General features: G+C 37.8%; 1 protein-coding gene across 1 annotated transcript in view; it reads left to right on the top strand.

Moving 5' to 3' along the window:
* Window positions 1-937: 937 nt before the first annotated feature.
* Window positions 938-15,997, top strand: part of CRBN (cereblon) — a gene marked incomplete at its 5' end in the record, with an annotated part of 17,647 nt that continues 2,587 nt past the window's right edge. The window contains 8 exons of the mRNA XM_010148997.1: window positions 938-1,050; window positions 1,205-1,407; window positions 2,275-2,424; window positions 5,970-6,132; window positions 10,622-10,684; window positions 11,400-11,484; window positions 12,041-12,156; window positions 15,096-15,160. Coding sequence (XP_010147299.1) covers window positions 938-1,050; window positions 1,205-1,407; window positions 2,275-2,424; window positions 5,970-6,132; window positions 10,622-10,684; window positions 11,400-11,484; window positions 12,041-12,156; window positions 15,096-15,160 — 958 coding nt within the window. The remainder of the gene's footprint in view (window positions 1,051-1,204; window positions 1,408-2,274; window positions 2,425-5,969; window positions 6,133-10,621; window positions 10,685-11,399; window positions 11,485-12,040; window positions 12,157-15,095; window positions 15,161-15,997) is intronic.

Here is a 15,997-nt window from a genome sequence, read left to right as displayed (position 1 = left end):
CAGGTTTATGAGAACATCTCTTTTAAATATAGCATGGTGCATAAATACTGTTTAAGAGAAATAGGGCCAAGTAATAGAGTTACAAATGTGTGGTAATTACATTGCATTTGTTTTGAGTGAGTGTTTGCAGGCATGCATCGTATGGCAATGCACAGAACAGTCAGTGAAACCAGCATTTTATAGATATATTTTTTTTTATCTTCGCTGTGTTTTCTAAATTTTATGCAGATAAATGCACTATTCATGTTTCTAAATTAAAACATACTGATAATTTAACTGTACTCTTGCCTGAAAGTAATTTTGGGATTGATACCTGGAACTGAGAAATAGGAAGAAAGTAGTAAATTTTAAAATATATTTTCTACCTGAAATCCTTTGCAGAGTCATGTTACTTGCTTTCTTAGTAGTTGCCTTTGCTGGGTTTGTATGTGTCTTTGGTATATATACACAGAGGAGAGGCTGGCAGCAGTGACATTGTCTAAAATACCAGCAAGAGTCTTAGCATGAATATAGAGCTTCAGATTGCTTTAAACTTGCTTGCTTTATGTGTGCAGTTACGTTGTTCAGGTTTGTACTACTTCAAACACTGCATTCAGCATCCTTCAGAAACTGTCTGGCATCCCTGGTGTACAGTCAGAAGACATGTGGAACTGAGATGAGGAAGCGCTGCTGCCGTGCAAACCTCAACTGACAGACTTTGGTTATTATCTTCCAGGAAAAGTTGATCTTTAGCCTTTCCAAAATAAATTACCAGCTTTTACACCCTTCCTATAAACTGGTGGTTATGCTGTAGCAGCAAAATTATTTTTCACAACTTTACAAGTACAAAAATTGCTTCTCTGTGAAAGTCTGTAGCCAGGGAATATTGAATGTGTTTCTGTGGTTCTCTGATCTTTGCTGATTGATTTCTACACAATATTCTGTATGTGCTTATTAGCAGAGAATGAGGAAGAGGATGACAATGAAATGGAAGTTGAAGATCAAGATAGTAAAGAAGCTGTAAAGCCCAACATCATTAATTTTGATACCAGTTTGCCAACATCACATGTGGTATGTTCTTTATATATCTTCCATTAAATATCTTGATCTTTTGATTCTTTTTTGTGTAATTCTACTGTAATATCCTTAAGTCAAACACCTGGTTTTATTTTATCCTTGTAAATCATCAAAACCTCTTATACTACTGTCACTTCCCTGTTTTCAGTATTTAGGTTCTGATATGGAAGAGTTTCATGGAAGAACAGTGCATGATGATGACAGCTGTCAGGTGATTCCAGTGTTGCCCCACGTGATGGTGATGTTGATTCCTGGACAGACGTTACCTCTTCAGCTTTTTCACCCTCAAGAGGTTAGCATGGTGCGGAATTTAATTCAGAAAGACAGAACGTTTGCTGTTCTTGCATACAGGTAAAATACACGAATGGGCTTACTGGTGGTATGCAGCATGTGGTTTTAGCACAATTTCTTTGGATACTAAACCAAAAGCAGATGGTTGCATCAGTTCTGTGGTGAATAACATAAGTTGTCATTTGAAATAGTTTGACAAAAACTGTCTTCCCATACTTAATGAAAAAGCTGTTTTCATGTCATGCTGGGTACCTGCTCAACAGTATCACATGTTTTTGTAGAGAAACAGTAAGTGTTGTTCTGCCTTCCATGTTTGAGCATTCTCTTGATTTCAGGAACTGTTTGAATGCACTGTTTCATCTTCCTTAAGGAATAAGCCTTGATCGGAAATATAAAAATCAGATTCTTGTTTTAAGAAGTGTATTTTTGTAAAGGTGTGTTTGCTTGTTTTGTGTATAAATTTAACAGGCACAGACAAATATTTCATGATAGATTTTAGAAACAAGAAGTGATAGAAAAACAGAAAATATGATAAAACTGTGCCAGGAGAAGTTGGGAATGTTCCCCTTCCCCCCGCCCAATTTACTATGGTTTAATTATATAAGAGGTGGGAGCAGTTATTTTTACTGAGTTCATCCAAAGAATTTTGGTACTTTGCATTTCAGATGCAGCTACACTGTGATCCCTGTGTTCCCAGAATTTCCCCTCTAGACTCTAAAATAAAACCAAGTCAACTGGCAAAAACCCTCAACCAAACAAAACATTTTAAAATGGAAAAATAATGACTGCGATTAGTTGAAGGTCTTTTACCAAATCTGCTTTTTTGATAGGACTAACCTTGTACAGTCACTGCAGGTAGGCTAACTCGTAAAATCTGAACAGTGCTGTTGGGAGGGTGGGTAACCCTTTTGATTCTGTTGCTTTCAGTAACACACATGAAAGGGAAGCACATTTTGGAACAACAGCAGAAATATATGCCTACAGAGAAGAGCAGGAATATGGAATTGAAACGGTCAAGGTGAAAGCAATAGGAAGACAGAGGTTCAAGGTGCTTGAAATAAGAACCCAGTCAGATGGGTAAGAAAACAATGTGCTGAATTCTATGTACTGCAAATCTTGTTTCACTAGAACATTTACATTTTACTTCAGGTGCATCTACCCTTTCAGTGGCACAGTTGACTAATGGATATTAATTGAATGGTTAATCAGTAGCTTCTCTGGTTATTAAGGACTTCTGACACTTCCTGTTCTAAGACTCATGTTTCAGTTGTTAATAACTTTGCTATAAAATTCTCTAAAGACTATCTACCTGCTCATTTGTATTGATGTGTGAGAAAACATCTGTCAGAATAACTTTATTTCTGAAAATTATGTCAGGAAAAAGATGATCTGCCTGCATTGTAAGTTCTAAAGCTTTACTTCAAAATCTGTCACATCCCTGTTTCAAACCAGGTATGAAATGAGAGGATACAATATCAAGTGTGTGCCTTCTGTTGTCTTGCGGAAAGCCTTCCTGACAGCAGCCAGATTCCATTCCTTTGTAACTTTCATTTTCTGAAAGGAAACCTTTCTAGAGATGGTCTGCACTGGATGTGTTCCACTTCATAACTTTATGTGCGATTGCAGCTCTGAAAGCTGCAGGCGATGGTCTGACACTACAGCTAATAACAATATGCTTGTCTGGTTTTGTACGTTGAGTGATCTTTACTCATCCTCAACAGCATGCAGAAGGGTTCAGCTGCGTGATTCAGATATGGAGAAGACAGTAACTGTGCCCAGAGGGGGGTGGTTTTCATGAGAAGCTTCCCATGAATGGGGTAGCACGAGAGGCTGGTAATACTGGAGAAACAAGTCGCTTCTCTAGTTCATTTTTCCTTTGTAAAACATGAAAGCACACTGAAATTTGTGGATAAATATTTGACTATGAAAATAGAGTCTTGATTTTTGATAACTGCAACCAGCCCATGGTTTTCAGTTTCTCAGATACTAAATCTTGTTGATTGTAACCATTGTTACAGTTCAGTACATACTTCAGCAAGTCTGACCTCTTCTCTTCTGACTGTTCACTGATAGAAATGTGCTACTTCTCCTGATACCGGTTGACAGTTCTTTTCTGTGCTTGTGAACCTCACTCAGATCAGCTTTGATAGGAGTATTCTTTCTCCAGGGAGACGTTATTGCAGCCTTCCAGTACCTGAAGAGGGCCTACAAGGAAGCTGGGGATGGACTTTTTTACAAGGGCCTGTAGTGACAGGACAAGGGGTAACAGGTTTAATTTGAAAGCGGGGAGGTTTAGATTAGATATCAGGAAGAAGTTCTTCACAGAGAGGGTGGTTCAGCACTGGGACAGGTTGCCCAGAGAAGCTGTGGATGCCCCCTCCCTGGATGTCTTCAAGGCCAGGCTGGATGTGGCTCTGAGCACCCTGGTCTAGTGGAAGGTGTCCCTGCCCATGGCAGGGGGGTTGGAACTAGATGATCTTTAAGGTCCCTTCCAACCCAAACCATTCTATGATTCTATATCCTAGTTCTTTTCTATATTCCAGTGATACCTGTGGTATTTAGAGGCTCCTCTCCTAGCCAGTTTTGTCATACTATGTAATACCTTTGTCCATTTATTAAAAGTGGCTAAGACCCTTAACGTCTAGTTACGACTATGCTGAGTCTTCTGTCATCTTCAAGTTCTCTTGGTGCATCATTCTCTGCACCAAGCATTGCCTCATGAGCCTCTGTCATCATCACTGTCCAGAAATCCAGGGTCCAGGCATTCATCCTCTGAGTATGTGATGGTTCCTAGCACAACTGCTAGAGGTTTTTGTAGTCTTTTCTGCAAGGCCTATAACTTCTTACTCCAAATCTGTAAATCTAAAGCTAATCATCTGTATTCTGCTATTGTCCATTGTAGTGGCATTGCTTTAGAAATAGGCCTAGGAACAGTCCAAGCTCAGCTTTTTCATATGCCTTTATGACCTGCAGCTGAAGAAATGAAGAATATGTTGCTTGAACACAAGATGGCAGTAGTTGGACGGCTACAGTAACAGCAGCAGTGTTACTGAGAATTAGGTGTCCAGAAGCAGTTAAGATGTACCGTAACGTTGTGCTGTTAAAAGCATTTTATTATGATGAGTTTATAGACCAGCAGAGATCACATTTACACAGCACGTCACAAGTTTCATTCATAAATAGGATTTTTTTTTTTAATTATGAAATAAAGGAGATGAATTTTTTTTTTCCTCTGACATCATGGGGAGTGATTGGTGAACTTGAACCTCCTAGTATTGTCAATGCCCTTTGGAGACATGATCCGATGTTCTTCAGCTCATCCTGAGGAAATGATCTCTGCAGGTTTGAGAGGCTCTTCAGAGTCATGTGCCAAGGTCTGAACTCGCTGGATGAATGAGCCTGGTAGCATGGCAGTTTGCTGCCACTTTTGTGTACATCAGAGGGACAGAAGAACAGCATCAGACAGAAGAATAATGTTATGTTCTGTCTGTAAAGTATTTTCATTAAGATCATGTTCCTGTTTTTCATATTTTCAAGTCACCTAACAAAGGAAACGAGCATTACCAGTCTAAAATCTTTTTTGGTAAAGAGGAAGTAATAGAAGAAAATATACATAGGTCTTGATGTTTCTGATTACTAAGTGCTTATTGCAAAAGATCATTTCATAATTTAAGTTAATAGAATTCAGTGCTGTTCCTGTAAATAAAATTGGAAATTTGTAATGACATGAATCTCAGGATTTCTGATGCATAACACTGTTAAAATGTAAAGTCTTTCCTGCTGGACAGTATTCTTAGTAGCCCCATAACTGCTGCTGTACACTTTGCAGAATAGGTGACATGGTTGATGCTAGGATCATATTAAAAGATGATCAGAGTCATATCGTATTTCTGCTGATTCTGAACTCTAGCTAAGCACATAAGCTTTTGTGGTTTGAAGATAGCAAACTGCATTTCGGCTAAACTCCCTTTCTGAGGGTCTGGTATGTAATAGCTGACTATTAGTTTATACCAAAAGTAACTTGAGGAGACAAAAATCTAAAAATACAGTGCTGAGATAGTATAATATTCTGCACTGTTGCCACTGCAAATCTGTCTTTAATTCTGTCCACCACAATCCCAGCAGATAGCTAGTGCTTTAAAACACAGCCTGTTTTATCCTGTGGAAATGGTAGCCAGCTGCAAGAAGGAGGAAAAACAAAACAGCAAATAAACTTTGCTGAAAAAGTTAAAGCAATGATCTTTGTAGGGTTCTGTATACTGAAAATATTTGGAAAAGAGCTAATTCTGTTTTTTAAAGGAAAAACAGAGATTGCTTCTGCCTTCAGTTTAGGCAGACTAAAGTCCACTCAGCACAGTGACTTTAATAATTTAGCCAAGGCATGAGATAATCAGTGTTCTAAAATAGTGTATGTTTGGTTTGTTACAGAAATGCTACATGATCCCTAAGGTAGTTGGATTTGCATTAGTGCAACTTTAAATATCTGATTAAATGGATTGCTGCTTAAATTCTATAGTGATCAGATCTATCACACAAGCCTGTTTTTTTTTTTATAAGCAGAAAATAAATTTTTTTAAAACCTTTATATGTATGTATATCTCATATTTTTTTCTTTTTGTCAGAATCCAGCAGGCTAAAGTACAAATCCTTCCTGAGCAAGTGCTGCCTTCAACAATGTCAGCAGTACAGCTGCAGTCTCTCAGCCGATGCCATATACTTCCTTCTTCAAAACCTACAGCATGGCAGGACCGAGCTATACATCAGTGGTGGCAGAAATATCAGAAGGTTAGAAGCTAGTTGTGGTGGTGTTTTTCTTTAAATTTTTGATGGTATTTTGAAAATCAATATAAAATTCCATGTGTTCATCTCTAGAGGAGGTTGCACAGCTGGGATGCAATTGATGCCAATCTCCTGCTTTTGTTGCCTGTTGTGTGATGGTTTGTCAGCCATCAACAGTGGGGAAATACATGTTTTATATTATGAGTTCTCCTTGGTTTTAATTACAATATTATTAGATTAATATTATGTAGTAGTTCATATAATATTACAGTCATTAAACTGTTACATAATCGAACACCTCAAAGTGCTGGTTGGTAGAGCTTGTAGATGATGATGTGTTGGTGGAAAAAAACTAAGTTTAGAGGATTTAATTTGTAGGCAGGTCAGAGGAGCATCTTAACTTTTACTGTGTTGCTTTGACAATAAAAATCCTGGCAATCAGTGGTGACGGTGCCAATGCTCTTACTTTGTACTTGTGTTAATGATTTAGTTTTGAAAATAAGGAGGCTTTTGTAACTGTTTTTCCGTGACTGATTTAAGTAGATGAGGTTTTTAAGGAGCAGAGGTGGTTTAGAGGTGATTCCCAAATTTCAGTGATGAAACAACAACTGTGATGTCTTAATTGTTTGGAATAGCAATTAATTAATTAATTTTGCTTTAGAACCTGCATCAGTTAAAGGTTTAACTTGTGTACCTGCAGTTACTTTTTCACAGAAAATATGGATCTGCATTAGAATGACAGGCTTGAGGTTTTTTTAAACTCAGTCAAATATTCCCACCAAGATGATGATTGGGTAACAACTGAGCTGTACTTTGTAGTCTCGAGCACACTTTATGTCATACTTTATGTATCCTGCAAATTTTTGTGTAATGTACATCCAAAGTTCTTGCTGACTTTTGTGCTTAGTCATTATGTCTGTCACATCACAATATTTCTATACAATTCATTTATTCCAGCTAATTGCACATGTTTTTCTAAGTATTTTTAGTGGGTTTTTTTTGGTTGGTTGGTTTGGGATTTTTTTTTGTTTTTTTAATTGGTATTTCTTCAACAGATTTAACTTCTGGGATAGTTAACATAAAATCCCTTCCCACCCACCCCTTTATTTTTAACTGAATTTAGAAACCTTTTTTTTTAAATCTTATGGTGCTGATAGTAACAAGATAGGAAAGAGTCATAGAAATCATCTTTTGTCATGCATTCTACATATGTTGACATAGTTATTAGTGGAAGATGGTGCTTTTACACACAAGTGGGGGAATTAGCAGTTCCATGGTCTTATCAGTTTTATTTCCCAAAGCTATTTTTAAAGTATGTAGACTTCACAGTTCTTTAGAGAGCTCCCAGAATTGTGTTTAGTTGACCCTCATTTTTAAAAAGGAAAAAAAGATGTTGGCATTGTCACTGGGGACTTAGGTTCTACCTTCCTACTTTTGCTTCACTGACACGCATTCTGTCTTTGCTGGTGCTTTTTTTGCATCGCTGCAGCTGTGGCAGTACTTGGAACCAGGAGGGAATTTACACTGAGATTGTAGGGCAGCATTTTCAAGGCTCCTAAGTGGCTGATGCCAGGCCTAAGCTACAAAATTTTGCATTGCTCAGGAGAATAATGAGGTGTGATTTGTGCTAGAGACAGCTGTGCTGCTTAAAAGGTGCTAAAAGATGCCTTTATACAAGTGAATGTGCACTTTTACCAGGATACAGTGTTTTCCTTTAGGAGTCTGAAACAAAAGGTACTGTCGAAAGGATAATTTTCCTGGAATAAATTATGTTTCCCATAATAAGCACCTTGCTAATGTAGCATACTAGCACAGTTACTTGAAAGGTTTTTCCTGGTGTGTAAACCTAGCTCTCATCAAAAACTACAGTGCAGACACTTCAAAAACCGACATCGTTAACAGTGGACAAATACGCTCAGTGAGGTTAATGGGACAAGAGGTAGCACTGAAGTCATTAGGAGAGGATGTGGTGAAACAGGGCAACCTGACACTTGTGAAGAAGCCAAAATTGCACCTTGCTTGTTTTTTCTATTTAACCCAACATTTAGGTCAGTGGCATATAAAAGGAAATATACCTTGAAATCTTCTTATCAGTTGAGATCTTTGGAACTACCTGCAGAAATTAACAGAGAGTCCTAGTAACTCTCCTTGTCAGATACAGTTAAGGTTTGGATTTGTCTTTTTCTTCAACGGTTTTGAACTCTGTACCCAGCTCCTCCCCTAAAAAAACCCAAGCAAACAAAAAACCCCTCACATTAATAACAAAGCAGTGTTGATTCTCAGAGTTCTTAACTAGGTTCATCTCTGAGTTAACAAGCACAGAAGCACTGTGCCCTGGGGGCAGGCGCTGGAGGTGGAAATCCCTTCCCAAGACTGATTCTGTGGGATGAGAGCTGAAATGCAGAGCACCTGCTGTAAGAGCATGTTTTCTGGGCTGTGATGCAGATGCAGAGTAGGGGCATTGTAGGGGGCCTACAAGGGAGAGGACTTTTTACAAGAGCCTGTAGTGATAGGACAAGGGGTAATGGGTATAAATTGAAATCAGGGAGATTTAGATTAGATGTCAGGAAGAAATTCTTCACAGAGAGGGGGGTGAGGCACTGGAACAGGTTGCCCAGAGAAGCTGTGGATGCCCCATCCCTGGAAGTGTTCAAGGCCAGGCTGGATGAGGCTTGGAGCAACCTGGTCTAGTGGAAGGTGTCCCTGCCCATGGCAGGGGGGTTGGGACTAGATGGGCTTTAAGGTGCCTTCCACCCCAAACCAGTCTGTGATTCTATGATTGTCCTGTTCACCTCCGTTGCTCTGTTGGTATCGGTAGAACTGTGACTGTTTCCAATATGACAGTATGTTTACTAATACAGTGAGAAACATCAGAAAGTGGAAGTTGCATTTTAAGAATGGTTTCTGCTCCATTCAAGAGCTGACCCTGTGTCAGCTGTTACAGAAAATCTACTTGCTAATTAAAACATTAACTTGAGTTTTGGTGTTCCTGAATTCTTTCTTCAAAACAACATTTATCTGCTGTGGATTTTAGTCTCTATTGCCTGATTTTTTTTTTTTTTTCTTACTTTTAAAATAAGGCTAGTTGCCCTCAAGGGGAAAAGTAAAATTTAAATTGTACCTATTTACAGTACAACTTGAGATTCTCTTTTGGAAAGCAGTGTGGTTTATGTAGTATACTGGTTTTTAGATGTTTATTATGCTAAACCTATAAATTTAAGCATTCTGAAATGACTGTAGAGAATTGGTTAACTAAGCAAGTAACCTTACGCTGCTGGAAATGTGGTCGTTAAGGAATACAGTTATAATGTAGGGTTTTTTTGTCTACAGGATATGCACAAGCTACACACAGACTGAAAATATTTTTAGAGGTGATATTCATGGCCACTTGTATTTTCTTTTTCCCCCCAAATCTGCTCTGTATTGTATAGGTGTTTTCATGCACAATTCAAGTGAAAAAATGTTAGTCATGTTCACAGCTGCAGTGTGATACAGTAGCGTGGGCCACTCCTATTAGTAAAATTTTTATTTTGAAAGAATACCCTTCAATAAAAAATAGTTAGGAGACCTTCAGGGGAGTATTTTTTCTATTGTTTTGCTTTCCTCCTACACATTTGTTTCTTACCCAGTGTTCTATTTGAGTCTGAGTTTTTCGTAGGATGTTGTTAAATGGATATTTTACAATATTTTGTTCGCTGTCTTTAGATAGTTATAATAAAGCTGTTTTAAGAGTTTCAGCACAAGCACTGATGTTCAGTAAGCATTGCTGTGAAAACATGATTGCCATTAGAAATAGATACCATATGAGTGGATAGCAATATGCATTTAAACATCAAGACTGCCCAAGTTTTCTTAATCAGTAACTGTTCTGCTGTGAAGGAATATCCTCCTGAACTCCTTATTTGCATGTTAGTATTTTTAGTTATGTTTTAAGAGTTTAGTTTTCCATTTAAAAAATATCATATATCCTTTGAGTTTATATGTGTCATTTTAAAATACTTGATAAGACCCATTAAACTATTCATATCAATTCAGTCAAATGCATAAGTAAATAAAATGAAAGAAGGAGATTAATCACCTCACATAGTGGTTTTCTGTGCTTGCTGAAGTAGCAGTGGCTGATGGAGACTAAAGAACAGGTGCACTGTCTAATAGTACTTAAATTTTTTGAACTGTCTAAATTCCAGGTAGATGCTCTTTAGAAAGGCATAATTTCTTGTTATTAAACATTAGAAATACTTCTAATGCTGAGACAGGTTTCCTGAAACAATCTATCTATTATGTCTTGCACGGAAGGCTTAGCTTTCAGTGCATTTGAAAAGTGGCTTGGAGAAAAGGTGCTTGGAAGCAATTTCACATTGAATTACTGGTCCTGATAGTGATAATTTGCTGTATCTTTAAGTAACCGGGTTTCTCACCTCTGTTTTATTTGAACAAGAACTGTCCCTTAAATCCGCTTGTGTTAAAGAATAAATATTTGTGGTTTTGGTTTTAGAGGAAGTTCCACTGTGCAAGTTTGACATCTTGGCCTCCCTGGCTCTACTCTCTATATGATGCTGTAAGTTCACCCTATGTAATATCACATAATATACAATTAAATTTTGGGCATTTTAATATCTAATTATTGGATAATGTAAAAGCTTCAGTTTTGTTGGTTCATAAATTACATTTTAAAGAGGTATGTAGTTTTTAGTGAAAAGAGCTGGGAGGGCTTCTCCCTCTGTACAGCTGTTCCCTCGTCCTAGAGCGTGTGTCTGGGGCGGGTAATAGAGGTTCAGGTCCCTGCTGTGTCATCTCAGAGCAAAACCTTGATCCTCCATCCCACATGCTCCAGGTGAGTGTCCTAACCACTGGGGTGCTGAATAGTCTTTGGTCTGTCTTCCCTGTTGGAGTTGGTTTACTCTTACGAAGTACATATTTGTGTATATACATATGTATATTAGTACCTAAAGTAGTTGGTGTCAGAGAGTCAGAAGTAGGGAGGAGGCTAACCCTAATCTTGTTTGTACAGTTCTGGAATTTGAACGGTTGTCTGCTTATCTCAAATGAGAGTTATAACCAGCTTGGGCCATTGGTTCATTTTGGCCCGTTTCCCATCCTATTTTGCTCTTAGTTTAAAATACGTAGTTATAAAGTGAGCCTGTAATTATTGTAAGTTTGAAAAGCTAATGTCCACTTAGGGAAAATAGCTTACTCTACATTTTGCTTCCTTTTTTTTCCTAAGAAAACAGAAATACCTATGTATTTAAATTAGGCTTTTCTTCTAACAAAAGGAAACCTTGATGGAAAGAGTCAAGAGGCAGCTACATGAATGGGATGAAAATCTTAAAGATGAATCTCTTCCAACAAACCCAATAGGTATGATGTTGTTGAGCTTATGAACTTAATTTGGTTTTGGGGTGTTCTTTTAAGTTCATAAGAAAACAAAGCTTAGATAACTATCTTTTATTGGTAGTCTATCCCTCACGTCCATTTTCCAGTAAATTTTCATGGTTGACTTTGACAAAAGAATGAAAAAGCTTTTAAAGACACGAACACCCTCCAACTGTGCCAAAAAAAAAGGAGAAAATGCAAGCATAAAGATAACAACCAGTGGTCAGAAAACTCAGTAATTCACTGTGGAAGTCTGTATCAGATAATGTTCTCCAGGGGTCAGTTCTGGTTTTGGAATACATTACTTTAACAGCGTTGTTCAGGCTCCACCACTGGTGATCTTCAAGTGTGGATCAGACAAATACCTTAGAAGAGGTTTTACGTGTGCATGATCCAGCCTTAGGGCAGAAGGATGTACCGAGATGACCTCTGGAAGTCTATTATAAACCTAAGTTTTAGCATTCTGTCTGTGACTGAGTAAAAGTAGTAGGCTTTATTTCTCTGTAGAATTCTAACAGACCTGGTACTTTCTCATTTCTAGATTTTTCTTACAGAGTTGCTGCTTGCCTGCCGATTGATGATGCATTACGTATACAGTTGCTTAAAATAGGTAGTGCTGTTCAGCGGCTCCGGTGTGAATTAGATATTATGAACAAAGTGAGTATTTTGTCTTTACTTGTGTCTATAACACTACCAAATGCTTCTAGAGAGTGAATTTGGGTCTTTTTATTTCCTCATTCCCCTTTAAAAGTTCGCTCAAGAAAAAAAATTCTCAGTAGTAGACCTGATGTTTGGCAGCAAGCAAGAAACACAGTATTTGCTTGTGTTTGAAATCATATTTCAACACCTCACAGCACTTTTTAGCCAAGAGGTGGTGCTAGAAGTCCACCGTTGCTCGTAACTGTCTTGAGAACATCATAACCCCATACTGGCAGTATTATACACTACAGTCAAGTTGCATTGTGCCGTGAAAACTTGTGTAATTTATAACAACAGATAAATCTTTGTCATATCGAGCTACTGAGAATGAATCTTAAGTATCAGGCTGAAAGGATTTTTGCAAAAGACATGTTTTGACGTAGGGAATACCTTCTTCAGATGTTCAACAACTTGTCTCCCTTCCCTTCCCTCCATTGCCATGTAAATGTAGGACGTTAAAGTTTTATTTTTACATTGTACATGTCTTTATAATAATATATTCTTTATATTGTAACTGTTGGTGCAGCTAAGGATCAGTCACCCTCGTGTTGAATATGACTGGTTTAGGAACAGCATTTGCAGCATCTCCAACAGCATTTGAGATTGCTATTCCCTTTCCAAAATGAAAACCCGGAAAAGGGCCATTGGTGTAAACAAATTTTAACGGTAAACTTGCTTGTGTTTGACAGTGGTAGGTGGAACATGTACTATCCAATTCTTGAGTGGAGAGACAAGTTAATATTTTGTTAATACTTTCATATCATAAAGAATAGCTGTATACATCCTGATTGACTGTCCCCTTGCTGGTTGTAAGCTTGCTGGGGGTAGCCAAGTACTGCCTCAAACATCAGTGTAACACAACCCCAGTCGCTGTTGTGTTTGTCTGCTGGATTTAGAGCAGTGGAAGCTTTTGCCTGTTTGCCTAAAAAGTACCACTGGTTTCTGGGGAAAGGAGAACCAGAGTACCGTTTCCTGTTTCTCTTCCCAAAGTGCACGCATCAAAAATCTGAAAGGAAATATACAGAGGAAAGGAGACAGAAAACATCTCTTCCAAATTCTGAGACAGAACCGGACAGGGTTTGGCATGAGGCTCTGTAATCAGATTAAACCTCATTTGTCTTTCCTGAGTCAGGAATTCTAAAAATGTTCTGATACTCAGATACTACTAGGAGCTGTTTATGTTCAGTACATTTAAATTTTGTATAAATCCCAAGGAGACAAGAGGACTTAAGTTACCCTCATAAAATATAAGGTAAAGTTGATTTTCAGCCTACACAAAAAAGGTGTTTTCTTCATCAGCGTGACGTTTATGTGTTTGACTGTTCTGTGTTGGTGTGAGAATGGTAAGTGCGTTATGGTTTTTACAACTTCTTAGCAACATTGATCAGTGCTGGTCTTTTACAACTTCTTAGCAACATTGATCAGTGCTGGTCAAATGCACTCTAATCCAGGGCTCTTTAATGAGAAGGGGTGCTCTGGCAACATAGCATATATTTTCTCTTACTTGAGAAGGAGGGATTTAACACGTTTCATTGTTCAGAATGTAATTTACAATAATATAACTGGTTGTGAGACCACTTCCATTTTTTTGGTCTTTGATATCAATGAACTGTATTTTAATAGCTTTAGTTAACTGTTTCTGTGCTTATTTTTAAAGGAATGCAGATCACTCACAGCTATAATGCTTCTGTGAATTCTGCTTGAGAGTGCTAATTGTGGCAATTAGATAGCGTTGGAACTGGAAGGGTGGAATTATGTAGCTGTCTAAACCGTATTCGGAGAGGGGTATGTGAGCATTAGATCATAATCTGTGAGTAGGGGTGATTTAAGAGTGAGCATAGCTGGTGTTTAAGGTCCCTGGTAGGAGAGAACAGCCAAGTGAGCTTTAAGAAGGCAAGAGAATGGTGGTTATAAGCAGTAGCTGTATAATAGAGCAATTTTCCTCCCTCAGTCGCCCAGATCAGTAGACAGTGTGTTGGAAGTGTGGGGTAGAAGCAGTGTCACCTGCAAGAAAGGAGCTGGAGGAAGTTGAAATGCAGCAACAAGACCAGAGCAGCCGAATAGAGGAAAGGAGAGAGAAAAGACGGACCTAAGTCTCTGTAGTATCAAACGAGTGGAGTCCAGGAGTCAGAGCTCAGGGAGACTCAGAAGCATGAGCTGTGATTTACAGCAGGGGACTTGCCCAAGTGAAAATCCTGGGCGCAACATTTTGTTCCAGAATATAATGGATTATTCTTTGGGTAATTTTACGTGTATTACTCTTAAAGAGGTAGGAAGTAATGTACCTCCTGAAAAGTAATGATAGTGTTCTAAGCTGATCTAAATGCTTGTTTTCTGGCCAGTGTCAGTGATTAATTGGTTTGTTCTACTTTCTAGAAATCGTAGAAGATGGATTCATCTGTTATAATCTTTAAGAGAAAGATCAATACATCTTAGATTTTGTTGTGAGGAAATTAAAACCATTGATCTACAGTACTCTCAAATTTTAGAAAGACTTAATGATTGCATTTGTACTCATCTACCATTTCTGTGTTGTATTTTAGAAGAGCAAAAGGAGTTTTTTTTTCTCAATTAGCTTGAAGAGACCTTAGAAAGTTGATTCATTTATTACCTTTCTCTAGTCAAATCTTCGGTGTGGATTTGGCAGGGGGGAGTGTATAAAAATTACTTTGTCTTTTAGGTAACAATTAATGTTTACCATAAATAAGTAAAATGCATAGGAAAAAAAAATATCCTTTGATAGAAAGAGAAAACATAAGTGACTGCCGCCCAGATAAACAAAAGAATTTGTACAAAATCTGTTCTGAGGGAAGGGGAGAGACATTTTTATTATTTGCCACTGTGCTGACAAGCGTCTGGAAATGAAGGGAATTACCCTCTTTGTTTTTCTTTTCAAGTGTACATCTCTGTGTTGTAAGCAATGCCAAGATACAGAAATAACTACCAAGAATGAAATATTCAGGTGAGTTTATTGCTCTTAATCTTTGGGAGGTTCTTGATCAGAAACATTGGCACAGCAAAACAGATTAAGCTAGGTTCTGTCTTACAACATTTCCACAGCTCTAATAAAATTTAAGTAAATATTTATAGGGAATTTTTTATATAAAATAAAACAGGTTACTTGAGCTTTTTTAATAAAAAGCTAATAAATCCAAACATCACCATGTATAGTGTAACAGAAGTTAGTGTGAAAGGCCGTGTTATACCACCTGCTCCAGCGCCTTGACACTGAAGAATTATGCACTCTGCAGTGAGTTTTGAAATACATTTTTTTTACATAGAATTTTTTGTTCTGTTATTTCTAAATAAAGTTCATGAGATCCCAAATCTTATTCCTCAGCACTTCATCCTGACTTCTGTGTGTCAACAGGCTTCAACAGCAGATTATGATGTGCTAATTGGGTGGTATAGATAGGCTTCCAGGATGTTGTCATGTAAGGAAATGGCCTTTTTATGTCATTAAGCAATTGTGGTACCTTTTCTGTTTTAAGAATAGTTTCATCCTAATAACTGCACTGGGCAGTATATTCCCATCATGTATTTGACCTATGCAATGTCTTCCGTGTTCGACCATAAGACTGTACGTTTGCCAAACGTCGCTGCTGGCGGTCTTGTTACTATTTTAATCTTGAATAACTAATATCTGTCCATCACCTATGATAATGTGAAGGTTAACAGATGTCTTGGTTTAACAAAGCAAGACTCCCCACAGTTTTCCTTTATCAGTGTGATAAGAAGCTGATGTGGTAATTAAAAGCCATTTCTTATCTTCGAGTCAAACAATGGATTCCGGAAACCA

Source organism: Eurypyga helias, unplaced genomic scaffold, assembly GCF_000690775.1.
Source record: "Eurypyga helias isolate BGI_N326 unplaced genomic scaffold, ASM69077v1 scaffold6010, whole genome shotgun sequence".
NCBI lineage: Eukaryota > Metazoa > Chordata > Aves > Eurypygiformes > Eurypygidae > Eurypyga > Eurypyga helias.
The sequence above is the reverse complement of the archived record's forward strand: the minus strand, read 5'-3'. Positions and strand labels throughout refer to the sequence as shown.